The sequence below is a fragment of the Lipotes vexillifer genome, unplaced genomic scaffold, assembly GCF_000442215.2.
Source record: "Lipotes vexillifer unplaced genomic scaffold, Lipotes_vexillifer_v1.1 scaffold472, whole genome shotgun sequence".
Lineage (NCBI taxonomy): Eukaryota > Metazoa > Chordata > Mammalia > Artiodactyla > Lipotidae > Lipotes > Lipotes vexillifer.
The window spans coordinates 2,467,765-2,479,163 of record NW_006797698.1 but is presented as its reverse complement, the minus strand read 5'-3'; the positions used below and the strand labels follow the sequence as shown (position 1 = coordinate 2,479,163).

At 46.0% G+C, this 11,399-nt stretch overlaps 1 protein-coding gene across 1 annotated transcript in view; it reads left to right on the top strand.

Annotated features, from left to right (window-relative positions):
* Positions 1-11,399, top strand: part of GIMAP8 (GTPase, IMAP family member 8) — a 36,644-nt gene that overhangs the window by 18,105 nt on the left and 7,140 nt on the right. The window contains 3 exon segments of the mRNA XM_007472129.1: positions 10,396-10,568; positions 10,706-10,829; positions 10,832-10,890. Coding sequence (XP_007472191.1) covers positions 10,396-10,568; positions 10,706-10,829; positions 10,832-10,890 — 356 coding nt within the window.

Sequence of the window (11,399 nt, the reverse complement as noted above, 5' to 3'; positions counted from 1 at the left end):
AGCAGCGCCCCCCGGCATTCACCATCCGGCCTCCCTCCCAGCGAGGGGACTACAGCCCCGAGAGGCGCCTCTTCCCAAGGCGATGCTGAGTCTAGACACCTACATCAGCATCATGTGCCAGAAAGGGGAGAGAAGTTAGATGGCAGCTGGAGGGGGAAGCGGGGTGAGAGAATATTCTTTTTTAAAGATGGGAGAGGAGAAGGTAGGAGAGTTATGGGGCTGGGGGGCGGGGGAGGTGAATGGACTACAACACAGAGGGATGATGCCCCGTTAGAGCCCGTTGAGGATGGTGATCCTAGTGTAAAGTCACTTCCGCCAGTAGGCTTGTGTGTCTCCCCTCGGCGCCCTCAGCGGTGCAGGCGCAGGCATGGTGTTGATGAATCGGTGCCACGTTCCACCCAGCACGTGTGTCCTCCTCTGCCTGACAGCCTCAGACTGCCCTCTTCCTGACTCCTGACTTCCCTTTCCTTGAAGCATTTACTTCAGAAAACTTGTAATTGCAAACTCTTTCTCTGCTCCTTTGAGATGTGACTCTTTTAAAAAGCCTCCTGCCAGTTTTACAACCCAGATCTATCTTTCTCAAGGATGTGGGAGCAGTCCATCCCTTTGAAATGTAACCACCAAGGGAGATAGCGCCCCATCTCCCTTCTCCCCGGGAGGGTCAAGCCTGACTTTGATGGGCTCCAGTGAGCACACATGGCCTTGTTACACTGACAGCTCCTCTGACGTCCTCCAGTACTTTTCCAGCAGCTCACCCCAGCCTTGAACATCCTTCCTGGTGTTTCAGCGGTGGGTTCAGTCTTAGTTCTGGCCTCTCTCCCCTGTTATCAGAGCCTTGAACAGTCTTCCTGGCCTGGTCGCCTTTCTCTGCTGTAGCTGTTGCTACTGTTGTTGTTTTAGTTTATTTTATTCAGGTGGAGTTGATTTACAATGTTGTGTTAATTTCTGCTGTATAGCAAAGTGATTGAGTTATACACACATACTCATCTTTACCCTGTTTTGTTTAAGTTGTTTTCAGTGGGAGGGTTGGCGTGAATAACATGGGAAACAGGAATCAGTCACGACCTTTTGGCTTTTCTCTGCCTGCCCTGCCTCTAGTGCTGCAGACTCAGTGTCCCCAGGCTGAGGCGCTTGTCTTCCCGGAAAACCCCAGTCTCTCACAGCCCCAGCTGCACAAAGGCCACTAGAAAGTGCTGTGACCCCTGACATCCCACAGCTAAGCCCTGGTCTGGGAAGATCCCACATGCCGCAGAGCAACTAAGCCCGTGCGCCACAACTACTGAGCCTGCGCTCTAGAGCTCGCGAACCACAACCACTGAAGCCCGCCCACCTAGAGGCCATGCTCTGCAACAAGCCTGCGCACCACAATGAACAGTAGCCCCTGCTCTCTGCAACTAGAGAAAGCCCGTGCGCAGCAACAAAGACCCAAGGCAGCCAAAAATAAATAAATAAATGTATAAATAGGCATATTATTTCTTTTCTTTATTTCTTCTTTTATACAGCAGGTTCCTATTAGTCATCCATTTCATACACATCAGTGTATACATGTCAAGCCCAATCGCCCAATTCATCACACCACCACCACCACCCCCCGCCGCTTTCCCCCCTTGGTGTCCGTACGTTTGTTCTCTACATCTGTGTCTCAATTTCTGCCCTGCAAACTGGTTCATCTGTACCATTTTTCTAGGTCCCACATGTATGCGTTAATATACGGTATTTCTTTTTCTCTTTCTGACTTACTTCCCTCTGTATGACAGTCTCTAGATCCATCCACGTCTCTACAATTGACCCAATTTCGTTCCTTTTAATGGCTGAGTAATATTCCATTGTATATATGTACCACATCTTCTTTCTCCATTCATCTGTCAATGGGCATTTAGGTTGCTTCCATGACCTGGCTATTGTAAATAGTCCTGCAATGAACACTGGGATGCATGTTTTTTTTTTTTTTTTTTTTGCGTTACATGGGACTCTCACTGTTGTGGTCTCTCCCATTGTGGAGCACAGGCTCTGGACGCACAGGATCAGTGGCCATGGCTCACGGGCCTAGCCGCTCCGCGGCATGTGGGATCTTCCCGGACCAGGGCACGAACCCGTGTCCCCTGCATCACCAGGCGGACTCTCAACCACTGTGCCACCAGGGAAGCCCCATGTGTCTTTTTGAATTATGGTTTTCTCTGGGTATATGCCCAGTAGTGCGATTGCTGGGTCGTATGGTAGTTCTATTTTTAGTTTTTTGCGGAACCTCCGTACTGTTCTCCGTAGTGGCTGTATCAATTTACATTCCCAACAACAGTGCAAGAGGGTTCCCTTTTCTCCACACCCTCTCCAGCATTTGTTGTTTGTAGATTTCCTGATGATGCCCATTCTAACAGGTGTGAGGTGATACCTCACTGTAGTTTTGATTTGCATTTCTCTAATAATTAGTGATGTTGAGCAGCTTTTCATGTGCTTCTTGGCCATCTGTATGTCTTCCTTGCAGAAATGTCTATTTAGGTCTTCTGCCCATTTTTGGATTGGGTTCTTTCTTTTTTTAATATTGAGCTGCATGAGCTGTTTATATATTTTGGAGATTAATCCTTTGTCCATTGATTCGTTTGCAAATATTTTCTCCCATTCTGAGGGTTGTCTTTCTGTCTAGTTTATGGTTTCCTTTGCGGTACAAAAGCTTTGACGTTTCATTAGGTCCCATTTGTTTATTTTTGTTTTTATTTTCATTACTCTAGGAGGTGGATCAGAAAAGACCTTGCTGTGATTTATGTCAAAGAGTGTTCTTCCTATGTTTTCCTCTAAGAGTTTTATAGTGTCCAGTCTTACATTTAGGTCATGAATCCATTTTGAGTTTATTTTTGTGTATGGTGTTAGGGAGTGTTCTAATTTCATTCTTTTACATGTAGCTGTCCAGTTTTCCCAGCACCACTTATTGAAGAGACTGTCTTTTCTCCATTGTATATCCTTGCCTCCTTTGTCATAGATTAGTTGACCATATGTGCGTGGGTTTATCTCTGGGCTTTCTATCCTGTTCCATTGATCTATATTTCTGTTTTTGTGCCAGTACCATACTGTCTTGATTACTGTAGCTTTGTAGTATAGTCTGAAGTCAGGGAGTCTGATTCCTCCAGCTCCGTTTTTTTCCCTCAAGACTGCTTTGGCTATTCGGGGTCTTTTGTGTCTCCATACAAATTTTAAGATTTTTTGTTCTAGTTCTGTAAAAAATGCCATTGGTAATTTGATAGGGATTGCATTGAATCTGTAGATTGCTTTGGGTAGTATAGTCATTTTCACAATGTTGATTCTTCCAATCCAAGAACATGGTATATCTCTCCATCTGTTTGTATCATCTTTAATTTCTTTCATCAGTGTCTTATAGTTTTCTGCATACAGGTCTTTTGTCTCCCTAGGTAGCTTTATTCCTAGGTATTTTATTCTTTTTGCTGCAATGGTAAATGGGAGTGTTTCCTTAATTTCTCTTTCAGATTCTTCATCATTAGTGTATAGGAATGCAAGAGATTTCTGTGCATTAATTTTGTATCCTGCAACTTTACCAAATTCATTGATTAGCTCTAGTAGTTTTCTGGTGGCATCTTTAGGATTCTCTATGTATAGTATCATGTCATCTGCAAACAGTGACAGTTATACTTCTTCTTGTCCAATTTGGATTCCTTTTATTTCTTTTTCTTCTCTGATTGCCGTGGCTAGGACTTCCAAAAGTATGTTGAATAATAGTGGTGAGAGTGGACATCCTTGTCTTGTTCCTGATCTTAGAGGAAAAGCTTTCAGTTTTTCACCATTGAGAATGATGTTTGCTGTGGGTTTGTCATATACGGCCTTTATTATGTTGAGGTAAGTTCCCTCTATACTCACTTTCTGGAGAGTTTTTATCATAAATGGGTGTTGAATTTGTCAAAAGCTTTTTCTGCATCTATTGAGATGATCATATGGTTTTTATTCTTCAATTTGTTAATATGGTGTATCACATTGATTGATTTGCATATATTGAAGAATCGTTGCATCCCTGGGATAAATCCGACTTGATCATGGTGTATGATCCTTTTAATGTGTTGTTGGATTCTGTTTGCTAGTATTTTGTTGAGGATTTTTGAATCCATATTCATCAGTGATATTGGTCTGTAATTTTCTTTTTTTGTAGTGTCTTTGTCTGGTTTTGGTATCAAGGTGATGGTGGCCTCATAGAATGAGTTTGGGATTGTTCCTTCCTCTGCAGTTTTTTGGAAGAGTTTGAGAAGGATGGGTGCTAGCTCTTCTCTAAATGTTTGACAGAATTCACCTGTGAAGCCATCTGGTCCTGGACTTTGGTTTGTTGGAAGATTTTTAATCACAGTTTCAATTTCATTACTTGTGATTGGTCTGTTCATATTTTCTGTTTTTTCCTGGTTCACTCTTTGAAGGTTATACCTTTCTAAGAATTTGTCCATTTCTTCCAGGTTGTCCATTTTATAGGCATAGAGTTGCTTGCAGTAGGCTCTTAGGACGCTTTGTATTTCTGCAGTGTCTGTTGTAACTTCTCCGTTTTAATTTCTAATTTTATTGATTTGAGTCCTCTCCCTCTTTTTCTTGATGATTCTGGCTAATGGTTTATCAATTTGGTTTACCTTCTCAAAGAACCAGCTTTTAGTTTTATTGATCTTTGCTATTGTATTCTTTGTTTCTATTTCATTTATTTCTGCTCTGATATTTATGATTTCTTTCCTTCTGCTAACTTTGAGTTTTGTTTGTTCTTCTTTCTTTAGTTCCTTAGGTGTAAGGTTAGATTGTTTATTTGAGAGTTTTCTTGTTTCTTGAGGTAGGCTTCTATAGCTATAAACTTCCCTCTTAGAACTGCATTTGCTGAATCCCATAGGTTTTGGATCGTCGTGTTTTCATTGTCATTTGCCTCTAGGTATTTTTTGATTTCCTCTTTGATTTCTTCAGTGATCTCTTGGTTATTTAGTAACGTATTGTTTAGCCTCCATGTGTTTGTGTTTTTTACGTTTTTTTCCCTGTAATTCATTTCTAATCTCATAGCGTTGTGGTCAGAAAAGATGCTTGATATGATTTCAATTTTCTTCAATTTACTGAGGCTTGATTTGTGACCCAGGATGTGATCTATCCTGGAGAATGTTCCATGCGCACTTGAGAAGAAAGTGTAATCTGCTGTTTTTGGATGGAATGTTCTATAAATATCAATTAAATCTATCTGGTCTATTGTGTCATTTAAAACTTGTGTTTCCTTATTAATTTTCATTTTGGATGATCTGTCCATTGGTGTAAGTGAGGTGTTAAAGTCCCCCACTATTATTGTGTTACTGTCGATTTCCTCTTTTATAGCTGTTAGCAATTGCCCTATGTATTTAGGTGCTTCTATGTTGGGTGCATATCTATTTATAATTGCTGTATCTTCTTCTTGGATTGATCCCTTGATCATTATGTAGTGTCCTTCCTTGTCTCTTGTAACATTCTTTATTTTAAAGTCTATTTTATCTGATATGAGTATTGCTACTCCAGCTTTGTTTTGATTTCCATTTGCATGGAATATCTTTTTCCATCTCCTCACTTTCAGTCTGTATGTGTCCCTAGGTCTGAAGTGGGTCTCTTGTAGACAGCATATATATGGGTCTTGTTTTTGTATCCATTCAGCAAGCCTGTGTCTTTTGGTTGGAGCATTTAATCCATTCACGTTTAAGGTAATGTATGTTCCTATGACCATTTTCTTAATTGTTTTGGGTTTGTTTTTGTAGGTCCTTTACTTCTCTTGTGTTTCCCGCTTAGAGAAGTTCCTTTAGCATTTGTTGTAGAGCTGGTTTGGTAGTGCTGAATTCTCTTAGCTTTTGCTTGTCTGTAAAGCTTTTGATTCCTCCATTGAATCTGAATGAGATCCTTGCTGGGTAGAGTAATCTTGGTTGTGGGTTCTTCCCTTTCATCACTTTAAGTATATCATGCCACTGCATTCTGGCTTATAGAGTTTCTGCTGAGAAATCAGCTGTTAACCTTATGGGAGTTCCCTTGTATATTGTTTGTCGTCTTTCCCTTGAGGCTTTCAATAATTTCTCTTTGTCTTTAATTTGTGCCAATTTGATTACTATGTGTCTTGGCCTGTTTCTCCTTGGGTTTATCCTGTATGGGACTCTCTGAGCTTTGTGGACTTGGGTGGCTATTTCCTTTCCCATGTTAGGGAAGTTTTTGACTATAATCTCTTCAAATATTTTCTCAGGTCCTTTCTCTCTTCTCCTTCTGGGACCCAGGTAATGCGAATGTTGTTGCGTTTAATGTCCCAGAGGTCTCTTAGGCCGTCTTCATTTCTTTTCATTCTTTTTTCTTTATTGTGTTCCACAGCAGTGAATTCCACCATTCTGTCTTCCAGGTCACTTATCCGTTCTTCTGCCTCAGTTATTCTGCTATTGATTCCTTCTAGTGTAGTTTTCGTTTCAGTTATTGTATTGTTCATCCCTATTTGTTTGTTCTTTAATTCTTCTAGGTCTTTGTTAAACATTTCTTGCATCTTCTCGATCTTTGCCTCCATTCTTTTTCCAAGGTCCTGGATCATCTTCACTATCATTATTCTGAATTCTTTTTCTGGAAGGTTGCCTATCTCCACTTCATTTAGTTGTTTTTCTGGGGTTCTATCTTGTTCCTTCATCTGGTACATAGCCCTCTGCCTTTTCATCTTGTCTATCTTTCTGTGAATGTGGTTTTTGTTCCACAGGCTGCAGGATTGTAGTTCTTCTTGCTTCTGCTGTCTGCCCTCTGGTGGATGAGACTATCTAAGAGGCTTCTGCAAGTTTCCTGATGGGAGGGACTGGGGGGGGGTAGGGGTGGCTGTTGCTCTGGGCAGAGCTCAGTAAAACTTTAATCTGCTTGACTGCTGATGGGTGGGGCTGGGTTCCCTCCCTGTTGGTTATTTGACCTGAGGCAACCCAGCACTGGAGCCTACCTAGGCTCTTTGGTGGGGCTAATGGAGGGCTCACGCCAAGGAGTACTTCCCAGGACTTCTGCTGCCGGTGTCCTTGTCCCCATGGTGAGCCACAGCCACCCCCCGCCTCTGAAGGAGACCCTCCAACACTAGCAGGTAGGTCTGGTTCAGTCTCCCCTGGTGTCACTGCTCCTTCCCCTGGGTCCTGATGGGCACACCACTTTGTGTGTGCCCTCCAAGAGTGGAGTCTCTGTTCCCCCCAGTCCTGTCGAAGTCCTGCAATCAATTCCCACTATGCTTCAAAGTCTGGTTCTCTAAGAATTCCTCCTCCCGTTGCCAGACCCCCAGGTTGGGAAGCCTGACATGGGGCTCAGACTTCACTCCAGTGGGTGGACTTCTGTGGTGTAAGTGTTCTCCAGTCTGTGAGTCACCCACCCAGCAGTTATGGGATTTGATTTTACTGTGATTGCGCCCCTCCTACCGTCTCATTGTGGCTTCTCCTTTGTCTTTGGATGTGGGGTATCTTTTTTGGTGAGTTCCAGTGTCCTCCTGTCGATGATTGTCCAGCAGCTAATTGTGATTCTGGTGTTCTCACAAGAGGGCATGAGAGCACGTCCTTCTACTCCGCCATCTTGGTTCAGGGCTGCATATTATTTCTTAATAATAAATATTGTAACAAACAAGGAGTTTGTTTGAATAAGACATTTTAATTACATCTGAAAACTGTCAAAATATACAAATTTAATTACAAGACACTTTTACTGCCATCTGTCAAAATTGTAGTATGCACACATGTCCTATCTTGGAAATAAAACAACCTATAAATTTTTTTTTTTGAAATAAGAAATTTCTATGTTGTGAGTAGCACTCCCTTTGATGTGACAACTTGGAGCACTTGTAAAAGCAACCCTGAATGAGTCTTTTTTATTCTTGTGCTGTTTCTAGCTCCTAAATCTATCATAAATCTGTTCCTTTTTCCACGTCCATTTTCAGTGTCACTATTTTCGTTCATGTCCTTGTTTCTAGCTTGGACTATTGCAGTAGCCTCTCAGTGGTCCTGCAGCCTGACCCCATTTCCTCCACGTGCCCAAGCTGTTCTCATCATTCTGACTGCCTGTGGCATTTGCCACTCTCCCTCTGCCTGAGTGTCCTTCCCAGGGAAATTTCTACCTGCCCTTCAAGACTGCAGATAGGCTTAAGCTCCCCTGTGTAGCTTCTGCCTCTACTGTGCCTGCTAATCTCCTCTATTAAAGTCCCTGGCACAGTAAAGGGCTGGTTTATGGGTTTGTTGATGAGTTTGCTTCCCACTTGGTTGTTTCTCCATCTTGCGGAGTTGACAGCCTTCCTCTTTGCTCCCATGGCCTCCTGAACACGCTTCTATGGCAGCGCATGTACACTTTTCATATCCACAGCTTTAGTCTCTTTTCTGTCATTTGATTGAGCTCCTTGAGCCAGGGATGTGTCTGGAGAGTCTTTGAACCTCTGTGTCTGGGTCCTGGTAGCTTCCTCCTTGTTCGCATAACTTGTGCCTTCCAAGAGGAAGTACACATGTTACATATGTACTTTCTGGAAATCCAGTCCCTCTCCCTCCCGCCCCCTTTGAGAGTCTCGGAGGGGAAGGGGAAAGAGGGGTGTCTTACCTGCAGAGTCCTTGCAAAAGCCACCTGGGGAGTGCTTTTGCTGCCCTTGTCATTACCCACACAGCCACTAGGGAGCAGGAAAGCCCCATCCTTCCCCAGATCCGGGCCCAACCAGAATCAGCCGCCTTCCCCACAGAAGTCCATTCTCCAAAAGCTGATGTGTTGAGGATCGTTTTTTTTTTTTTTTTTTTTTTTGCAAAATCGTTGACTCGGCAAATAATCAACTGCTGACTCATCGAGGAGTTATTTGAGGCTTTGGTTTTATTCAGAGTGCTCCCCAAAGCTTCATATTTCATCTAAGAAAGAGGGAGCTTTTCTTGATCTCAGTTTACTGTATTCTCTGTTTTGGGGAAATGGTATCCCACCAGGCCTGTGACCCTGCCTTCACCTGACCTCCACTTCTGGGAGTGACACAGCTGGGACGACTGACTGGCCATGTGGCAGGCTTCTGTCTGATGGTTGTTTTTATTTATTTATTTATTTTTGGCTGTGTTGGGTCTTCGTTTCTGCTCGAGGGCTTTCTCTAGTTGCAGCGAGCGGGGGCCACTCTTCATCGTGGTGCGCGGGCCTCTCACTGTCGCGGCCTCTCTTGCTGTGGAGCACAGGCTCCAGACGCGTAGGCTCAGTAGTTGTGGCTCAGGGGCCCAGTTGCTCCGTGGCATGTGGGATCTTCCCAGACCAGGGCTCGAAGCCGTGTCCCCCGCATCGGCAGGCAGATTCTCAACCACTGCGCCACCAGGGAAGCCCTTGTCTGATGGTTTTGATGTGTTGATTTTATGTGAATTAACCTAGTGCCCCATGGAGGGTGGGGATTCTTCCTGCACCTGGTCCTCCTTACTAAGAGGGTGGGGGCATGGGAGACCGTCTTTCGGTTTCCCCTCCAAGGTGTAGCCGTGTCACCCCAGCCCTTGGTAGCGGCGTCAGCGGACTGAACTTGAAGACCAGAGGGGAGGGGGACCCCAGGAGACACGGCAGCCCCTCAAAGCCCAGTCCAGCCCCCACTGCTCCTCCTTCCATGGGGTCTCTGGAAGGCTCAGCCCCACCTCAGACAATTCATAGACCCAGCCTGGAGTGACAGTGTGAGCTCAAGGGCCTCTGCACCGTGATTGAAAGTCATCTCACAGGGAGGACGTTAAGCTAAGTGTAAAAAGCCAGTCACATAGGACAAATACTGTCTGATTCCAGTCACAGGAAGTATCTAAATCATAGGCACAGAAAGTAGACGGTGGTTACCAGGGGCTGGGGAGGGGGGAGCAGTATTGGCATCTAATGGGTCCAGAGCTCCAGGCTGTGGGATGGAATAGTTCTGGAACTCTCAGCACGATGTCAAGAACGCACCTGAAGCTGCTGAGCTGTACCTTTAAAGATGGCTAAGATGGTCAGTGTTACATGTGTGGTTGTTTTTTTTGTTTTTTTGTTTTTTGAGCACAATAAAATAAAATAAGGTCTTTTTCTGTGCTTTTTCTCTAGAAGGAAGCTTTGAACGCTTACGGCTCACAATAGGGTTTCGTTTTATGAACTCTGAAAGCATCAACGTTCTAGCATTTCAAATGTTTGTCTAGCTCCGGGAAAGAACACTTTCTCCTGGGAAGCAGCGTTGGTCCGAGGCTCCGAGTTTCTCCGGAGGGGGCGTTCGGGGAGAGCCCTCTGGAAGGCAGGAGAGGAGCTGTTACAGGAAGCTGTACGGGCTGCTGCAGGGCAGACGGAGGGCGAGGAGTTGGTGGGAGAAGGTAAACTATGTCTTTCGGTTTTCACCCCAATCTCGGGAAAGGGCAGGGCTGAGCGGTGAAGACTGGGACCTGCTGGGGCAGAAACACCTGGTCCGGGCCCTCCCCCGACCCCCAGTTCGCGCAAGCCTTGAAAGGCCCCCGATTGTTCTCCGCACGGCTGCCTGTGCCGTCGGCACAGCGATCCTTCTCGAGGGACCCTTCCGAAGCTCGGCTGGGGCTCAGCACGGGTCCCCTCAGCCCCAGCGGAGCCTCCGCCCTCCACCTCCCACCGGCCTTTGGCCGCGCCGGGTAGGTAGGTGGGCGCGGTCCCTTCCTGACTCAGACCGCCGTGACCCAGACGTTCTCACCCTGTGATCTGGCATCACTTCTGAACTTCCCCGCCGACTGCATTGGAAACCTATTTCTAAAAACCTCTTCCTCCTCAGAAACACTATGTTAGGAAGATCCTGACCCGGCGAAGCTGGTCCAGCCCCTGCTTTCCTCTCCCCGCGCCGCTGCTCCATCCTCTGAGGGGATAGAGTGGCCGCTTCACCCAGCGAGCGACGCAGGGACAGAGGCGCGCGGAACCTGGAGGCTCTGAGACTGTGACAGGTCAGGGGACAGGACCGAGGTACGTGTGTGCGTGGTGGCGGTTTCTGTGCTGGACACGTGAACATGAGGATGGGAAAGGCGGCCGACGCAGGGCGGGGAGACAGCCACCTGGAGGGCTTGATTTCAGGGGCTCTGGGATATTCCTCCCGCTCCAGCGCAGGTCTCCCCAGCCTGGGGGGGCACAGAGGTCACCCCCCTCCCCGGGGAGTCGTATCTGTGCGCAGCCTTCCTAGGAAGAGGCGGGTCTGGGAGGGGGCTGCTCGCCCCACCCAGGGTTGAGATGAAGGCCTGGAAGAAAAACGGGGGTAGGTCCGCTCCTCCGGCATCCCCTGACTTCACCACTGTGACACAGCAAACTCCCACCCTCACCCCAGGGAAGTCAGTGGCAGCTGCCTGCCTCCTTGAGCAGAAGTGGGCAGGGAAGCTGGCCATTTGGACCCTGATTTTCCACATTTGCTCTCGCGATATTTCCCAACCCTTGCACAATCAGGATTCCATTAACTGATCATTGAAAGTGGTCAGTGTTTG